At 36.3% G+C, this 20,009-nt stretch overlaps 2 protein-coding genes across 2 annotated transcripts in view; both read right to left on the reverse strand.

Moving 5' to 3' along the window:
- Positions 1–171: 171 nt before the first annotated feature.
- LOC132703949 (large ribosomal subunit protein mL39) lies at positions 172–1,468 on the reverse strand. The gene is made up of 5 exons (XM_060673529.1): positions 1,341–1,468; positions 1,103–1,288; positions 806–1,048; positions 314–756; positions 172–260 (listed from the first exon to the last, which is right to left on the reverse strand). Exons 1-5 carry the CDS (start codon positions 1,408–1,410, stop codon positions 186–188), a joined length of 1,017 nt encoding a protein of 338 aa, XP_060529512.1. The 5' UTR covers positions 1,411–1,468; the 3' UTR covers positions 172–185.
- A 318-nt stretch (positions 1,469–1,786) lies between these two features.
- Positions 1,787–20,009, reverse strand: part of LOC132698129 (zwei Ig domain protein zig-8-like) — a 462,523-nt gene continuing 444,300 nt past the window's right edge. Inside the window, exons 3-7 of the mRNA XM_060664030.1 lie at positions 16,495–16,572; positions 8,884–9,016; positions 7,461–7,642; positions 5,584–5,710; positions 1,787–3,239 (exon numbers count right to left, since the gene is read on the reverse strand). Of these exons, the coding sequence (XP_060520013.1) occupies positions 3,121–3,239; positions 5,584–5,710; positions 7,461–7,642; positions 8,884–9,016; positions 16,495–16,572 (639 nt within the window). The 3' untranslated portion in view covers positions 1,787–3,120. The remainder of the gene's footprint in view (positions 3,240–5,583; positions 5,711–7,460; positions 7,643–8,883; positions 9,017–16,494; positions 16,573–20,009) is intronic.

The following is a 20,009-nucleotide window of genomic DNA, read 5'->3' on the forward strand; positions in this document are numbered from 1 at the left end:
AAAATATTTGTATTATTCCATCACAAATATTTAAAAAATGTATAATTTCAATTTTCCCCCATTTAGATGAATAAAGGCAAATCTTTGTAAGGGTTATAACAGGTAAGAAATGGGTGTGAGCTTTTGACAAATTCAATCAAACAGGTTTGGTATAATTTTAAATCCAACACAAAGTTTCAATAATTTTATTGAGCTACATGTGCTACAAAACTATTTTCTTCTGTCAACACATCTTGTGAGCTGGGTATCCTTCCAGAATTCTAAAATGGAAATTGATAGTTTCAACGATTTTGTGAGTCTGAATGCAACTTACTAGAGTCCTGCCTCGATTTTCAATCAACCCATAGGCAAAATGGTTTAAAATAATAGCTTTCGGTAAAGCTACACCCTGAAATCTATAAATGGGGCTTCCTGGAATATCTGTATCCAATTTAATCACATTTGTGACAGTAATTCGACCAAGATGCCCAGTATTGGGCAACATAGGGCCTCGAGAAATGTCAATGTGAGGACCTGCTCTGAAGAGTGTAACTTTATCTCCATTATGAGCCGCAATGTTGGGAATCTGTTGAGATTTGTGGGGATTAATTTGGAACATTTCTAAAGCGAACTCTTTGGAGACATCCAAATATTCAATTGGGTAGTTGTTCTGGCAAAACTTGATGAAATCTATTGAAAGCACTTTTAGTTCTGATTGTGATGGTTTCCAATCAGTGAGCCCCAACTGAATGTCGTATATGAAACTACCGGATCTAACTGCAAACAAACACGTTGCAGCCAATTTAAGTCAACACCAAAGTCTCACCACTTGGACTGGGGAAGCTGTGCAAATGAAATTCGATACCAGATTTGAATGAGTCGCTTGCTACAGCCCCCAAAAGAAAACTGCATGTTCTCCAAAAGATTTTGTTGACAGCACTTGGATTTGGCATGTGGTAATGCAGAAGCTCTAAAGTACATGACTCTGGTATAGGTTTATGCATGTGCCACAAAGTTTTTTTATCAACCAAAGCGACAACTGACCTTTCAACGATTTTGTCTCCAATATCTAAAAATCGAGTGATTCAAACAAGCTCAAATTACAGGGGGTTGAGGAACTAACGCTTAGCACAATCATGGGGCGTGGAAACGTTCTTATTCATAATCAGAATGCTATTCTCTGGCTGACCCTCATAAGACACTTCTATTTTCTCTATACGCCCCACCGCTTCCTTCTGCCGGTTTTGTTCCTGCGTAAAGAGATCGCATTGCCTTCTCTGGTTTTGTTCACAACTGGTGTTTAAATATCCTTAAAATAAATCCTACTGCATAATGGACAAACTTGGCGTGCGAATACTCACTTTTCAGGTCAAATCGGGAACATTTTTTAAAACGCAAACTCAAATAATGTACCTTTTTAATCGAATTCATTCCTTTTAAATTGTAAATTCTAATTGCACCTCCTTAGGCTATCAACTATCTCTTCTTCTTTGGCTTTTCTTCCATAGCCAAGATAACCAGGATCATTCGGCCTACTTCTGACAGTACGGTGGTGCAACTTTTTCTAGAGACACTAGCCCAGATTGATGCGCTGCACTCACTTTGTGACGAAAATGGTTGATATCTATTTAAAAACTTGCATTAAAAATATTTCTTCTATTGGATGTGGCTGTGATTAAATCTACCAGTTAAATTTTAGAGGATACAAAATTAAAAGACTAGGCGTTTGGTTTTGTTGGATAACTTGAGTGAGGTTAGGATTTCATATTTTCACGTATTCTGGAAATAAGAAAACTACAGCGGGAGTTGAGGGTCATTTTATTCGGTAAAACGACAAGATGATGAATAACAAAGGGTAATACAATATTTACAGGTTGTTGACAACGAAATTTCATAAATTGGTAGATACTTATAGCTATTTACAAATTGTTTATCTAACATTTCATTAAACATTTTCGAGCATTTTTCATGCATTTACAGTGAGAGGATTTCCCGTGGTTGTCGCCGGGGTAGCAAACGTGGTCGGCTGTGCAGATTTACGTCAGGCCACGTTCCTAGACTAACCGAAATTTTTGGCATTGCTGTGAAACCGCGTTTTACTTCCCCTGGAGCTGAGCAGTTCAGTCAATATATTGAAGTCGTGGAGATTTTGCTACAGACACAAAAACGATAATAGCTCGACAGCTTTCTCTAAACCTAATAAAGTACAAAAAGGTGAATGACATTATTTCATATATTGACTGGACTTTAAACACGCACACAGTGCTACGAACGAATTACGTGGTCGACCATTAATAAATGTATAGGCTCGCATCGAGAACATTCGCGTGTTAATTTTTTGCACTGATCAGTAGGTGAAATAAATTAGAGGGCAAAATAAGGCAAATGGCACATAACCTGGAAAAATTTGGAACTTGTTTTGAAATTTATTTAAGAATTTAAGTTGGTCCTAAGTATTGCAACTGGATTAAAACCGACACAGATCTTAAAATAGTTTATTTTACTCTAACAACTCCTTAATGAAACTGAATAGCTTAAACAACAAAGCTTCGACATTAAACAAAAACACTGGATTTTTCCAATTTATTAAAAAATAGTAAGTAAATTATTTGGTAGTGGGTTTTGTTTAATAAAAGAAGAAGAATCGCGCATTCAAAACGCGAAAATGCAAAAAAACCTTAATGGAAACGCCGAACCCCGAGTTAAAAGACCATTACTTTCGCCTCTTCCCGCTTGCAGACGTGACGGGCTACCAAATCGAAGGTTAAAAAAGCAAGTTCAAAAAGGTTCGGTCCCAAATTAAAAAATTGGTACGTTTGAAATTTTATCTCGCTCATAGAGGAGGAGGGGAGCACAAAATAAGCTTCGGGACAAAACGTCGGCGACAATAAGAAAAAATCGCCTTAAAAATTTCCAGAGGACTTTCTTTGTGTCGCAATCCCGTCAAATATTGCCCTCCCCGTCCGTACCAAATTAATCAACGCCCGGCGGGGCTTTCAATATTTCGCGCGTGACGTCACAGCCGTCGACCACTAGTTAGTTCGTCCACGTGACACGTGGTGTGCGGGGGATACGAATCCGTTCGTCCCGGGGATATCGGACGACGTTTTCAGATTAATGTGACACCGGGAACGGGGAGAATCATCTGGTGTTCTTAATTACGAGTACCGAAATGCTATATACAACGGCGTAGCAGTGGAGCGACAGCGTTAACGAGGCCGTGTTCTTGTTGCCGTGTTGCATCGCTGCAGGATGTTCGCCTGAAAAATTGCCACGGCATTATTAATCCGGAACGCATTTTAATTAAATCCCAACTCGAAAAGCAATCGAGTCTGCTTAAGACGTAACGCGGAAAGCCTAAGGACTGGATAACTAACCGATCTTTCATCTATGATGCCCATCGGAAGTGCAAAATGGAAGAATCCCTAACGGTTTTTGAACTTGGGTTTAGGATAGAGCATGCGTCGGTTGTCAACTAGTTCCAAATTAATCCGCAAATTAACGATTAAGCAAATTTTGTTTATACGGAGACAGGTAGTAAATAACGGGCATCCTTGTCTTTGTCATACACATTAACACTAATAAGTGTAAAGGCGATTGTTTTATATTATTTATTCATTTTTTTAACTGTTTATGATGGTAAATCGTTTGCTAAAGGGTACATTGTGAAATCATTTTACATTACTACGTAAAACATATAATCATAATTTCATCCTGGTGATAATTGGTCAACATTTTTTTAATTATAAATTTTTGTGTTGTATGTGGTTGTAGTAATCGATTTCGTATGTATGAATGAAGTTAAACTTGAGGAGTTGTTATATAAATATAATTATATAGCATTTTTATGTAATAACGAAAAGAGTTAATTTGATTTTATATAAATATTTTATATTTATATATGATAGCACATATTGTTTAGAAATAAAAATTAGTGTCTTAGTAATCTTCACCTCTTGATTTGGTTGTTTTTTTTCCTATTTCAAGGAATACCAAAATTTGTTTAAATGTACAAATGTAAAAAATATTGAAATATTTTGAATTCCTGAGTATATAAATTTCTATAACCTTATTAGTTTTTGAGAAGTTAAAATTAAAAAATGATAATTATGTTTTACAAATATTTAACGAAAATTATTTAGTCATAATCACTTAATGACAAATTTGAAAAATATTTTAAATTTGAATTATTGTCACAGTTATAGAACTGTATAATACTGTTGGAGGAGCAAACTTCGCAACCGTTTCGAAACTCGAAATAAATTTTGTTGGAACATTAATTTGCTAATGGTAATACCCAATACAATTCAAAATTAGTTCAGGGCTGTGCTGCTGAAACGAACTTAAAATGTATAACCAACTCCATATCTATAACACTATGTATTTTCTGTATATTGCTAGAGAGTCACATTAGTGTTGGTGATTAGTGATTAAAGTTCCCGAAAAGTTTGGAGTGGTTCGCCACCTTGACTAACTTCTGTGAAATACATAATCCGAGCCACTTGGGATATTTTCGGAGATATTACCGCACGGCTTGAATTTTGATTTTTGTCAATTCTGAGGGTCATGCCAGTGAAAGTATTCTTGTTGTTTTATTAAACGATCGTAGAAAAAGTATAGTATGCAACACGTTTCGTAAACTTTTTAAGTCACTCCGCTGCGCACCGCTCGTGACTCAATTGTCGTTTAGCAAACTTGTTACATAATGTATTATTTTCTACTCCCTTCTGTAAAATACCTAACTATTTACTACATGAGTTTCGTTTTCCATGGATGCGAGCCACTTCGGACATTTTCGGGATATTGCCGCACCGCTTGTATTTTGATGTTTTTCAATTCTGGCGGTCATATCAGTGAAGCAAAAATGTACCCAAAAACTAACTTGTTGCATAATATAATAATTTTCTACTCCCTTCTCTAAAATGCCCAATTATACACCGACTTAATATGTGGAAAGTGTCATTTCACCACGTCAGTTTCGTTTCCTACGGATTCGAGCCACTTCCGACATTTTCAGAGAGATTTCCCATGCCTTGAATTTTGACATTTGTCAATTTTGACGGTCACCTCAGTGATGGTACTCGTGTTGCTTTGCAAAAATGTACCCAAAAACTAACGGTCGTAGAAAAAGTATAGTATGCAACACGTTTGGTAAACTTTTCTAAGTTACTAGTTTATTAAGCACACTAAAAAATTGGGGTTTCGTCATAATGTTCATAATGTTCAAATGAGCTTCTGTTGAGCCGAACTTGCTTGGAATAAATTTTCGATGCTATATGTGCTATATTCCAGCGTTCGTTTTCTTATAATGCAGCTTTTTAATATAATGCTAAGTATTGAAAATTTTAAATCTAAATTGGTTAAAAACGAGATTTTTCCAAATTTTTTTCATAGGTCCTTCATAAATTGCTGTATTATTGGCAATTGCAGGGCCTCTATATCTCTAGTAGCTATATGTATATAGCAATACACTTAAGAAATCCTGTTTTGTTAGAGTAGATGACGGAAGGAGGGTATACGAAACAAACGAACTATAGGACCACGTTGACGAAGGTCCAAATCGTTTAGACAGCGTCGCGTTGTTTACAGCGATATAGGACTTACCGTTAATAATGTGAACGTTTACGCTTGCGGGGGCTGCGACCGTTGGCACGCACGAGTAATTACCGGAATCCGACAGTAGGACGCTGGTTACGCGCAGACGCGACGTCAATCCCTCCGTCCACTGGTTCTGCAACCGTGCAAACGACGATGTTAAAAGAACTACCGGCAACTCAAAAATTACTTGCGGTCGTAGTTTGGTCAGTATTGGAAAATATCAGATCTGGGCGATTGTATTTTACAAAGATAAAATTTTAACACACTAATTGTCACAAATCATGTCATTAGCACAGAAGTGGGTTTTCTGGGTCTATTGATGCTTCAGATGCAAGATCATTCCGAAGTCAGAAGAATTTAAAATAAGGAGTGTATTGAAAGGAATGAGTCTGATGATAATCTATCGCAATTATTTGGCAATGAAAGTATTGGAAATATACTAGGTAGTTATCATTTTTTACCTAAGAGTTACATAAAATATTTTTTAATAAATTTTGCAGTTTTTTTTATAAACAGACTTACTACATGTGCTTGGCCTAGTGGTCTAAACACTTTGAAACTATTTAATTTACATGTTCTACCACTTTTAATGTTAACCTATGATCTAAGTTAACCATATAAGATGGGGATATCACCCAGAATTAAAATAAAGTCATGCTCTGAAGAACCCAACAGGATGATTGACGAAACGTCAGCAATTTCGACTAAGCAATATCCGACGCAGGAGGAATCCAGAAGTTTTGTAAAAAGCATTACAGTAGCCTGTGGAAGTTTTTTTGAAAAAAAAAGTTTATTTGTCTTACTCGCAAGGCTCTTTCGTGTTCTTTGAGCCTAGTTGATATTTTTCGTCCGGTCTCTCCAATGTATTCTTTGCCGCATATGCATAAAATAAAAAACTCCTGGCATCTCAAATAGGAATTTTATCTTTGACGGACCGAAGATGTTGAGAGACTTTTGGACAAGTGGTAAATCTGGTTTTGACGTTATACTTCTTTAGAACTTTTGATATGTGGTCAGTGATGTTTTGAATCTAAGGAAGGACCACAGTGGCAAGTGTGGGATTGCTTTCGGCCTCATTGCTATTGGAAGGTTGTGGTGAAATGTAGTTTTTGATGGAATGCTTAATATCTTTAATGTGGAAATTATGAGAGAGAAGAGCAGAGGTAAGGCGTTTTAATTCTGTTTTCAGTGACTTGGGCTGAGAGCTGTAAAACTATCTCATGATTTACTAAACGTTTCATAAATCTCAAGGTAGATAGATGACACTCGAGTCATATAAATTGAAATTCTAATATTCCTCAATCCCTCCTAAAGACAAAAGTTATTGAATTGAATTCATTGTTAACTTAAAACATTAACCAAAAAGTGTCAATGTTTTTAGTTTAATCATAGAAATAAAAAATTAAAATTAGTTTCAATCGTTTATAGTGCAAAAAAAAGGATTGATACATAAATTTTATAAATGGACATGATACGGTATTGCTATTTAGCTGATATATTGTAGGTTCTCTCTGAATGGCAAATTATATTATATAAAAAATATGATGGAATATGTTCATGGTCATCTAATTAATACAAAAATGTCACTATATTATTAATTAATCAGGAGAACAAATAATACGACAAATCATAGTTGAAACGGAATCAACCACATCTATATGTATACAGCATTAAATAATTGAAGCAGGTCAAAATCGCATTAATTTTGTGTTGTCCACATTCTAAAGGTACAAATATTATTCTCATGATGTGATGTAATGGGGCACAGTTATTTTAACGCACTAGATGGTACTGTATAAGTTGGCCTTAACGATACCACGAGCCTAACGTCTCAAGGTCACCAACGCTCTACGGTTACCCCTAAAATTGCCGACACCACCCACCTCTATCGAAACTCTCCTGTCCGCGACACTGTCCGTCATCATCGGGTCCAATATAGCAGCGTCTTTGTACCAAAAGACGTTACCCAAAGCGTGTGGTCCTTGATTAATTATGCACGTCAGGGTAACCGAGCTGCCCGCTTTGACATGGAGATCCGTTGGTCCTACTATACGAGCCCTGGGCTCTGAAAACAAACACTCGAATCCAGTTAATATGTTGGCGGAATTAACGTTCCAGAGAGAGCTCACTTCCCACCCTACCTGTCGACTCCCCACCCCGGACCCATCCCTTCGGGAAGGTACACCGACGCCGTGTGTAAATAATTAAAGCGTCAACATGCGTAGGTCTAGCACGCGGAGCGCTATTAGGCCGTAACGTTTGCGTTGTACGTTTTAACGTTCGACGATGGGACGCAGGTGGAGTCTCGAATATGGCGACTTGCCGAAAACAAACGAGCGTTTACTTTAGGGACTCGGAAAGTAAGCCGGCAAACTTCTTCGGCAATTTGATGAAGTCGAATTCAAAGTTGACGTAAATTTTTAATTAGACCTAGTCGGGGCTGACGCGGCACTTAATAATTAACGTTAATCTACTTGAAGCGATTGCGAAGCCGTTTTGAGTAGTCTTTCGTCGTTTTCGTTAGCCGTTGCGCCGTTCGGCCACTTGTTCTCCGCGCGCTGGCCTTTATTTTCGTATACACCGTCAAGGGTATTAATGAATTTAATGATGGTGAGGTAGGCGGTTCGGCTTTTCCTTTGAATAAGCCGTTTTGCCCTAATAGTTTTGAGCACGCTCTATTTGGTCACGCTAATTGCCGGTAACTTAAGGGATTTCTGTTTGTAGGATATCCACTTGGAATAATTTTTATTTGCACAGTTCAAAGAAAGGAAGAGGACGAATATTTAGTTGACTTCAAATATTAGATAAAAGGAACAGAAGGAAATCTACCGCGCACGCTAATCTGAACTGTGTGCTATTTGGTTTCTAAGAAGCGACCTGCAGATACTAAGATCTTGGCATATTCTGAATTGTCAAGATTTGATGAAAAAACAGGTCTATTGAAGGCATGATCTCTATACATCTACCAGCTATGTGGTGTGCCTGCATTAGCGCCATTTCCATTGCTCTATTGCAGAAAGATTAAGCTAAATATATGAAATTCATTATTATAGAGGTTATACAAATTATAACTTTTAATTAAGCTGTCAAATTTATATTTTATTTTATGTTTGCAATTTTCTTTCTGTTCTGTTACAGTGATCAAAATGGCCGAACCATTTAAAATGGTTCAATTTTATGAAATTTTAAAGTCCGGCTGTGGCAGAACCAGCCAAGCCTGTCTACTTGCCCAGTGCAGCGAAAGCGGACGATCCGGCACTGCGCGATTGCTCCCCCACCCTCATAATAGACTCGTAAGCGACTTACCGATTACATTTAATCTAAATGGAAGCGACATTTTTGGTTCTGTGTTTACTTGACACTCGTAAATCCCCGAATCCCGCTGTTGCGGGAATTTAATTTGCAGCGTCCAGTTGTCCGATTTGTCCGGCCTGATCACCTGAAAAAATAAATTAAAACCGAATTAATCGCGACGGGTTTATCAAGTTACGAATTTGTTTGAGTCCCACGCGATTTCCATTTTAGGTAGGTACGGGGCTCTCCCCTCCCGCGCCGCCGCTTTACTATCTACATAGGAATATAATATATCACTTCCGCTTGTTATAATTTTGAATGTCAGTGGTTCCAAACTCAGATAGTGAAAACTAATGTTAAGATTGTGTTTCACAAATAAAAGACATCGTCAATACTAAGCTCTGTCTTTGTTTTCATTTATTTTCATTATTTTTTTGGCGTTTTCCTTTAATTTTTGAAGACCAAACTGGGAGATATTCAAAATCGCTATTTAAAGACAGAATGTGGTCATCAATTAAACGTCATACAAGCTGCAAATTGTCATATGAGTTGTATGAACATGAACGTCTTGTTGAAAATACCCTTCTGCCCATCAACGTGGGCTAGAATTTCTTCTCGGAATTGTTTGCCACATATCGGTAACGAGCATTTAGTCCTTGAGTCCATTTTTCTCGAATACTATTCGGCAATCGTTTGCAAAGGAGAATTTTTGCCATTTGTGCTTCGATTCTAAGACTGCCTCCTCAGATTATTTGAGGTCATTTTAATAACATCCTGCATACATAATAAACGCGAGGCCCGGGTCTCCAGAAACTCTACGGCTTTTATAAGCGCACTTTCGCATCTCTATCAAGGTAATCTGCGACGCAATCGCACTACTATAATCCGAACAAATAGAACTTTCATCGGACTAATGGGCTGCGAGCGAGCGGTCAGCGAAGGCACTCGGTCGGAAATACGATTAAAAGGTCCGCCATATGCACGAGAACATTAACTTTAATTCAACATTAATCCTACATAAACACTTAAATCAATAATAGGAACTACACATTCGAAATCTGTATTACAAAAGAACATTTGAAAACAACATTTCATGTTTTTTTTTTAATTTGTAGTATAGAAAATTTCACTGATTTCACGTAAATTTGCGAATTTATTTTGGTAGATGATGATGCTAACAGTAAACAAATGTGGCTCTTTGAAAGTATTTCATAATGTTTTTCTACTCCCTTGTGTAATAGTATATTATGCAACAAGTGCGGTAAACGGCATTTGACTCACGAGTATATTTGACACGAGCGGAGCGAAAGTTTAATAAACGAGTGACTTAAAAAGTTTACCGAACGTGTTGCATACTATACTTTTTCTACGACCGTTAATTTTTGGGTACATTTTCGCAAAACAATATGAATACAATCACTGACATGACCGTCAGAATTGGCAAACGTCAAAATTCAAGGCCGTAAACATCCGATTGCTCCCAAATTCGTGCGGTAAAATCCCAGAAATGTCTCAGCCCAGAATTGGCTCGGATCCATGGCAAACGAAACTGACGTGGTAAAGTGAAGTTTCCCGCCCGCTAGATCGGTGTGTAATTAGGTGTTCTACAGACGGAAGTAGAAAAAATACCTGATTATACACCGGTCTAGCATGCGGAAAGCGTCTCTTTACCACGTGAGTTTCTTGTCCCACGGATCCGAGCCACTTCGGATATTACCGTACGGGTTTGGGAGCAATCGGATATTTTCGGAGATTTTACCGCACGGATTGAATTTTGACGTTTGTAAATTCATGGTAAACTTTTTAAGTCAAAAATGCTGTTTACCACAAGGCGAAGCATACAAAACATATATTTTTAATCGGGTTTCCTGCAGGCACTGGTAACCTAAAGGATATTTGTGCAATGTGTCTTCAAACTATCCAAATTAAAAACACTCCCTATGAAATTAAGGGTCAAGGACAAATCCAAATATGTTGCTAAAGTATGTTAGGTAGGTTTAAAGAATACAATTTTTATACCAAAAACTATTATTGGGATAATTTTTATTTAATGTTTCTTAAGCAAGCAATTTGTTTAATATTTGGGTTTAAAACGGGGAATATTTTCCTTTAATGGTGAACAATCTGATTAATCAATTAATCGCGAACGATATCAAACGAACTAATTTTTTTAGTAATATCAACATAAACCATCCGCCTTAATCGCGAAACACATATGACAACAATGCCTTCATCTCAAATTTTACCGCCAAAGTTGTTTAACATTTTTTCCGATAAAAAGTCTCATTGAATGGTAAAATCGCCAACAGAGAAGAAGTTTTTAATCCTTTTTTTTGGTTCTTAAGTTCAATTTTAATATTTAACAATATGCTTCCTGGACTAGAAGGACTAAAATTTCATGTTTTAAAAAAATGTAAAGCCAAAAAAGACTGTGTTGTGTTATCGCAAAAACTGTTCGAGTTTTCCTCCGTTGTTGCTGAGTATCTGGCATTTATCTGATAGCAGCTGCGGGATTTTGATTCGAAGACGCCAACCTAACTTTCGAAAAAAAAAGAAACAAAAAAAAATGTCACACGGGGCAAGATCTGCCTATGTTGTCGTATTTGGAAGGGTTAATTATAAGACCAAAAAAATCCTAGAGAGGTCCGGATGCTAGTAGGTGAAATTGATTGAGATTGAAATTGAAAAAAACCTCCAAAAGTTGACCTCAACTTTTTGCCCCATAACTATACCAAGTTATCCCAGACCTATGAGACAAAGGACAGACTTGCTGGGTCTTGCTTTGAATTTTTTTCAAGATGATCGTTTTGGTTAATGTTACAGGTAAAGTCTGTTCATAGATATAAGAAAGTGACTAACTGATACGAATTAAGGAAAGACCCGGGCAAGCTGTAAGAAAGAAATATGGCCGAACAGGTCCATACTTTGCTTAGAATTATTTGGGGTTTTGTTATGAAAGATACTAAACAATATTTATTTATTTATGTATGTATTATCTTTAAATCTAAAATAAAATTACCAATTATTTTTATTACCTACTAAAATTACTTAAAATTATTCGCATAATATCACTATCGCTATCATCGCCTGTTCTAATTATTATTTGTTCTATATTATTTGCAATATGGATATACGATTGTTCTGCTTTTTCTATATGTTTAACAGAATTTAGGAATGTTAAAAACTTCGGTTTCTATAAGTTTGAGGACATTGGAGTTAACACGGGGGAAAACATTGTTACGACGGATCGCAGATTTCAGTTGGAGGCAAACATGTTCAATGGCATTAAATATACAGTGGTGGTGGAGGCCTTAAAACTGTATTCCCTAGATTTTTTGAATAAATATGATAGACATATTCCTTTTGTAGTTTCAAGCTTTGTAGAAACTCAATTAATTGCTTTTTGGTATAATCTTCGTGAAAATAAATGTCGTTATTATACATGTAGTTTTGAATTGTTGCTTTTGTGTCACATGAGGGGTTTTATTCAACTGTCTACTGTGATAACTTGCATTGTCTATTACAATGGTTCTATTAGGAGGAATGTTTGGAACTAGTTTGTTTTTAAACCAACTTTCAAATAAATCAGCGGTGGTGTCTTCATGGTAATCCAGAGAAGAATCTTTAATATTTTTCGCAGACAGAGAAAGTTCATTTGGAATCCAAGCATCTTTAGAGCCAGCCTGCAAAATAGTTATTCTTTTACCTCTTTTTGATGGCGCGTTTGTTTTTCACTTATCAGTTGAGTCAACACAACCCTTTTCCGGAGTATCATAAGTGTCGAACTAGGTTTCATCCAAGTAAATAATTGGGCTTGTTGTTCTCTGTAAATCCTATTTTTTTCTAGATATTTCAGTCGCCATTTCCGAATTCTAAAATATTCCATTAAAACTTGCCTGTTGTCATTTTTTTAAAATCTAAAGTCGAATACACTTCCATAAGGTAGTTCTGCCACATTTAACACCGGTTTCATCTTTTTCGAGCCTCCTAATTAAGATATCTAATGTAGGCACGCTTTGTTCCTCGGACAACTGGTAAATTTTGCGCCGTATTATATCTTGATCACTTCCATCTACACTCGACAAAATGTCAGCATCGCTTCTTTTTTTCTTGGCTGAAATGGGATTATTCACAATTTTCCATACAGTTAATGTTAGAATTTTCGTCAATGTGGCCGTTTCTTCTAAAGATGCTTGCACCACGATCAATGAGAGTCAAAAAAACATTGTTTATAACTTCCTTAGTCTCAATAGAATAGAATAGAATACACTAGACTCGCACATATTTTCCATAATTCGCACACGATTCAACACACGCTGTATTACACACGAAATAAGAATGATTACTAATAAACTTAAACTAAGTAGTATACCAAAACAAAGCATATTAAACACCGGTAGGTATAAAATTATTTTCTATTACGGACCACAATTTTACCTGAATTTAAATTCCGAAACTTTAGTTAATAATCTTGTTGCATTGTATGTTAATGACCACCCTTGGCTAATCTCATTCAAAAGCAATTGGTCACTTTCTTATATCTATTAACAGACCATACGTACACAAGCACTGGAGTTTTTATTTAATGTTGATATCTTCAACAAATATACCGAATATTTGCCCGTAACTTAATTAAATCAAAACTAGCAATTAAATTAACAGTGCCGCTGTCTCTGCGCTCTGTACGAAATTACCTTATTTATTACAATTTAATATCGTACCGTAAACAATAGAATGTTTACCGGCGAAGGTTTCCCTTTTCTCGTCGTTCGTTTCGCATCCAGAAATTGTTCGTCTGCCCGACCGAGCAACGAGCCGGATGTTTTCTAATTGGGTCGCGTTTCGTCATTATTGTCCTTTCGTACATTATTTCGACTGAGACGATTTGCGTCGCGGCTCGACATTTTGCCGAATGCGGCGGAATGTTCAGCAATCGAATAAATACACTGCTAGAAGTCGGTGTCATCTGATTTGTTTACATATTTTCTTAGTTTTAAAACGTTTTCATACTTAATGACAGTTTTAGTTTTACTTTCCGTAGTGTTGTATACGCCATATGCACAAAGGGAAACGTATAAAGAGTCATCCACGTCCTATTACAAGTTTTGGAAAACTAAACAGTTTTTTTTCAATTTTTAATTCAACTCAATATTGTCATTTGAAATGGAACACTGTGTTTTCTGTTTTTTATGCAAAATTTTAGGTAACTTTTGTTTACATACATACCTACCTCTTTCCCTTATTCCGGAAAAAAGAACATTTTTTGTTTGCAGATAAATACCAGTTTATAAAAGCTAAATATCTTTTTGCAAAATTTTACAGGGGTTAGTTAATACCTTTGCGAGCCACTTCGGACATTTCCGGGATTTTACCGCACGGGTTTGGGAGCAATCGGATGTTTACGGAGATATCTCTCACGCTTTAAAATTTGACGTTTATCAATTCTGACGGTTATGTCAGTGAATGTATTCGCGATGCTTTGCGAAAATGTACCCGAAAACTAACGGTCGTAGAAAAAGTATAGTATGCAGCACGTTCGGTAAACTCTTTAAGTCACTCATTTATTAAACACTCGCTCCGCTCGTGTCAAATAAGCTCGTGAGTCAAATGCCGTTTACCGCACTTGTTGCATGATATACTATTCTTTGAGTGACCCGACTTTGTTCAGTGACCTGACTTTGATGGTCATACAGGATGTGTGAAAAAACATACAAAAAAAATTGTAACAGTAAAAGCTCATATTTTTTAAGTACAACCCCATATTTGACATTACCATCCAGAACTTCAAGACTTTATCCACAAGATCTCTATATATACTCCGTACCCATCGGTAGCCGTTTCTTAAATTTGAGTGAATAAAAATTATTCCTCGTTTTAAAAATCATTTGCATTGCATTTAAAAATATAAAGTTTTTTTCAGAAATGTAAGTTATTGGGATGCCCTGTACCAAAATAAATAAGAACTAAAAGTTCAGATTTTCACGAAATTATATATTATGACATGACAATTGTTTCGACAACACAACAGAGGAAAGCATGCACTTTTACCTGCAACACATCACATCAAAATTTTGTTCAAATACACAGCGTGGTTACAGAGTTACAAACAAGATCGTAGGTGGAAACTTTTGGCCATTACGAAAAAACTCACGTTTTGGAAGCCAGTTACAATAATTATTATTGGCTCATGTTCGGTGTCCATTTACAAGCGCTGTTAAGCAACCAGCTGTCCAGTTTTTAATAACTTTTGAATGTTGGCTGTAAAAAGACGGCGTTAAAATGTTCTTTGATATACTATGCCAAAAGTTCAAAAATAAATTTAATTTCAATAATAATGATGTCTTATCGGATCAGCCAAATCATTAAAGGACAAAGTAATGTCGCAATATATGTAGGCACGTATTCGTGTCAGACGAAAGATGCACATCTCTTTCATTAATGCAAAACTTTCGGGTTGCGTGGGGATAATTTTCACCATTGCGCCATTCGACATTGGTATAGCCCCCCCTCCCAAATCTCATTTGCCGTTTATGTATATTAACTGGAATGCGAAAATGAATAACAGAAACGTTGTGTTTTCAGCAAGCCCCACGGCAAATATTAAATTTGGAACGGGCGCCATGTTGCTACGGATCTAATTAAATATCGGAATATCGAAATTAATTTACTTAGAATTAACACGCGCGTCATATTGGATTCGTGTTTTTTTTTTGGAAATATTTCTGCAAATTCGGAGTTGCCAGATCTGTCGAAAACAAATAAGAAAAGAAACGCCCTAGATTTGATTTATTTAACATCACCGAAAAGAATGATATTATTACTACATGTTTTTTTTTTTCGAAAAGCAGTAGTTGTGATATTTGGAAATACAACGTTGCCAATATTTAGAACAATCGACACGGAACACCCTGTATATTTCTGGGTAAGCGGTTTTTGTTTCGTACACTTCAAGCGATCGCTGTACTCCTCGCCAAGTAGGCCATGTTTGTGACGTTTCGATTGTCAGCTAAATGACGGATGATGGGAAGCCGATGCGTTACGGGCACTCGTGTTCCATTGTTCGATCGGTCGTTTTCGTAAAATTATATCATCGTATTCAAAACTGTGACAAGTCCATATTATATGCCTGGTCGAATGATTCTTGTTAACCTGGCCAACAGAACCAGGAAATGACGACTATTCTTTAGTTAGGCTATTCTGCGCAGATTCTGTGGTGGATGTTAAGCCGCCATTGCATTTTTTTTTCTCTCACTCTATTTCAATTCTGCGCAAAATACTCTGTCGATATGTCGTCGCAATATTTTTTGATGTTTAGTACTGATGCTTGTATTGATATGTGACTGATACTTATAATTTTTTAAATTTATTAATTTAAACTTTGCACCCTGGGATGCGGTATGCGGAATGTATGCTTAACTTTACTAAAATGCAAATACTGAAACTATTTATGTCGATGTGGCGACTGTTATTGAGGGAGGACAGGACCCTCTCATGACTTCATCGCTACCGCTACTGCTGGGCTTCTCGACGTGCAGATCTGCTCGTCTGTCCGGTTTATATTTGCGTTAATTTGGATTACATATTAAGTTTAAATTAAAGTTGTCTATGAACTTAACCACTCACCTGAAATCGCTGATCTGATGTGTATGTCAAAATGCCGGCGGTTAATATGTGAAGATCTCGCTTCCTGATCCATGATACCTGTAAAACAAGCCTTTCGTTAGTTACAGTTCGTGGCATAGTACATGGTCCTAAAGTAATAAACGCGCTTCTCTGATTTAGTAATGTATTGATAACACATGTTACTATGGAATCGGAAGATGTTAATAAACTGTTGTCTTGAAGAATACTGGTAAAAAGTCATTAAAAAATTGTTGTCTAAAATACTCCGTTTTCGATATACAGGGTGTTCAAGTTGTTTTTTTTTACATAACGGGGAAGAACTAAGGTCTTAAATAATAGACTCTTGTACGATGATTTAAAGTAGCCCAGGTAAAGGCTGAATACGTAGTATTCGTCAATTTAATGTCTTTGAAAAATAATTAATATTGATTAAAAAATGTTATTTTACAAAATTGTTTTGCTTCTTAAAAGCACGTGCAATGATAACTTTGGTAAACAAAGGCTTTTAGATGTCGTCAGTGATAATCCAATGTATTAAAATCTGCTATCCTAGAAAGCCGGCTGAGGTCAGACCCTACCTATCCAACTATGATTAAAATTTTGATTCCAAAAACTCTCGCTCGGATGCTAAAATGTGCCGGTGCATGCATAAACCACATTCCATTAAGTCATCTAAAGGGCCCATTTTCCGGTAAATGGCTTGTCGTGTCACTGGAGAGAATGGGAATTACAGCAATAAGTTTTGAAATGGAGGCACCGTTTCTAAATATGAAAAAAAAACTAAGCGGTAGTGTTGTTTCGCTTATTAACACTGCATATTGCACTGCTATTTTATTATGGGGACATTAGACATTAGTGAGTCCACTAGCGGACTAGATTAAATCATTAAATCAAACGATGTCAATTCAATAATACCCTGTATAAATGTAATTATTAGTCATAATATCCAAGACGAGTCATATACACCAGCAAAGCAGTATTAAAGTATTCGAAAAGTGCCTCGTTTATTTTGGTTCGCTAGAATTGAATTAGGGGAATTAAAGAGGAAGTCCGGCAGTCAACCCGGGTTCATTATTCAAGGCTCTTCGAAGGAAGCGGCAACGTCTGGGGACGTAATTCCTGATTGTAAATGTTTTCGGAGTGGGGGCGGGCTGACACTAAATAGGCGGTTGCTGTTTCGTTTAAGTTTTAAAGTGACCCGTCGAGCCGGTTTTCTTTTCGGTTTTTTTCTTTTCAATTCTAAAGATACGAATTTTGTCAGAAACTCTCGTTTAGTTCATACGTTCGTTTGATTTCTTTTATTTTTTCAGTTGTTCAAAACGTTTATAGTGATTTTACGTTAAGTTACAAGTGATGTGTCATGGACACCATATTACAAAATCGCGATAAATATGAAAAAAAAATGAAAACTATGATACACACACTTTAAATACTAGAGGTACGTTGTAACTTTACTCAAAACAAAATAGTACGAAGACATGTGAATCCTTAAAGTATTTAAAGCAGGTTCACACTACCTCTTCAGTCGCACAAATTAGTTTAGTGCGTTTTTGTAGCGTGCAATAATATTAAGGCAAATAAATTGACTACAACATTCAGTAGCCTAACCATGGGGGATACTGTAATTGCAGCTGCAAATTTGTTTACACAATGCCAGTTCTCGAATTTTACAGCAAGGATTTTAATTAATTTCGAGTATTCATTAACTGCATTAGCTCTATATATATCAAAACAAGACATGAACTATTTGACTATTCGTACCATATCTATAATTATTCCATAAGTTTGTGGAGCTGTAGTATACAGGGTATTCGGAAATTGAGTTCGGAAACTTGGAGGAAAGATTCAACGTGGTAAAATAATGATAGTAAAAAATCGTAATATTTTCCAACTTATAGCTTGTCAAAATTATTTTTTTTTTAATTTTATTTTTAACGCAGTAGGCTTATTTCTTAACGGAACACACATACAGCCCTGATTTAGTAAAAGTCATCGTTATACAATAAAAGCGTTTCAGATATCTGTCACTAGAGGGCACTTTACTTAGAACATTTTTTTTATTTTTACTGTATTTTATTTTTTTAGACTGATATTGCAAAATACAACATAGCCTTAAGCAGAATCACAAATACTCAAAAATTGCTACTCTTGTTTTAAGTCCATAAGTGTTATCGTTTAGCCACAAATCGATATTTTATTCTCGGCTCGAATTTTACATGTAAATGTGATTTTACTTAACAGGGCTGAAATTTGAAAAAGTCTGCTACTTCCTTCAAGTTTCCGAACTCAATTTCCGAACACCCTGTATATATTTTTCAAAAGGTTCGAACGTCGTCCTTGCGCCACGTATTATCCCAAAAGAGGAAATCAATTCAAATGTCGAGTCTATCCTAAACAAACTGCCATCTCACACAGCTAATGAAATTCGATTTGAAATCGCAAAAATCCTTGAAAAATCAAAACCTCCTAAATCCAATACTGCAAAGCCTGAACGCATCGCCCTAAAATCTCTAAAATCCAATCCAGACATCGTAATCCTAAAAGCAGATAAAGGAAATGCTTCGGTAGTCATGGATACAAATGAATATCAGGAAAAGATTCAAGATATTCTTACAGACGGATCATATCGTCAACCTAAAAAATCCGGTATTAAGGCTGCTTCTCTATCAGACTCCGTGAAAAAATCTGTCACCCCTCACGACTCTAAAATTCCTCGTCTCTACGGACTTCCAAAGATTCACAAACCAGGATTACCCCTTCGACGTATTGCCAGCACCATTGGTTCTCCAACATATTCTCTAGCAAAATATCTAGCTTCTTTATTAAAACCCCTTACAGGGAAAACTGACAGTTTCGTACTTAATTCCTTTCACTTCATTGAACAATTAAAAAGCATTACATTAGATACACAAGATATTCTAGTTAGATTCGACATAGAATCCCTCTTTACCAAAGTTTCTGTTCCTGAAACTCTCGACATCATTTCAGATATATTAAAATCCGAGAATTTGGAACCAAACCTTCTCACCTTAATTGGAAAATGCTTTTCGGGAACATATATTTCTTATAACGGTCAAATTTTTGAACAAACGCCGGAAACAGCTATGGGTTCTCCACTATCACCAGTCATCGCGAATATATTTATGGAGGCCTTTGAGAAGAAAGCTCTCGACACCTTTCATCTAAAACCAAAATTATGGAAACGCTACGTCGATGATACTTTTGTTATTTGGACTCCTGATCAAGAAACCCTAGTAGATTTTCTTAGACATTTAAACTCGATACACCCTAACATATGTTTTACCATTACCATACACACAGACCGATACCTTAATGCATGGTCACATCACCATCTGGCCCAAAAATTATCGGTTATCAACTCTCTTGTTTACAGAGCCGTTAAACTATCTCAGCCCAAGTCTCTCTAATAATTTCCACATTAAATATATTAAGCGTTCCATCAAAAAATACACTTCACCACAACCTTCCAATAGCAATGAGGCCGAAAATCTTAC

Source organism: Cylas formicarius, unplaced genomic scaffold (assembly GCF_029955315.1).
Source record: "Cylas formicarius isolate icCylForm1 unplaced genomic scaffold, icCylForm1.1 PGA_scaffold_10__41_contigs__length_53128322, whole genome shotgun sequence".
In the NCBI taxonomy this organism is placed as follows: Eukaryota; Metazoa; Arthropoda; class Insecta; order Coleoptera; family Brentidae; genus Cylas; species Cylas formicarius.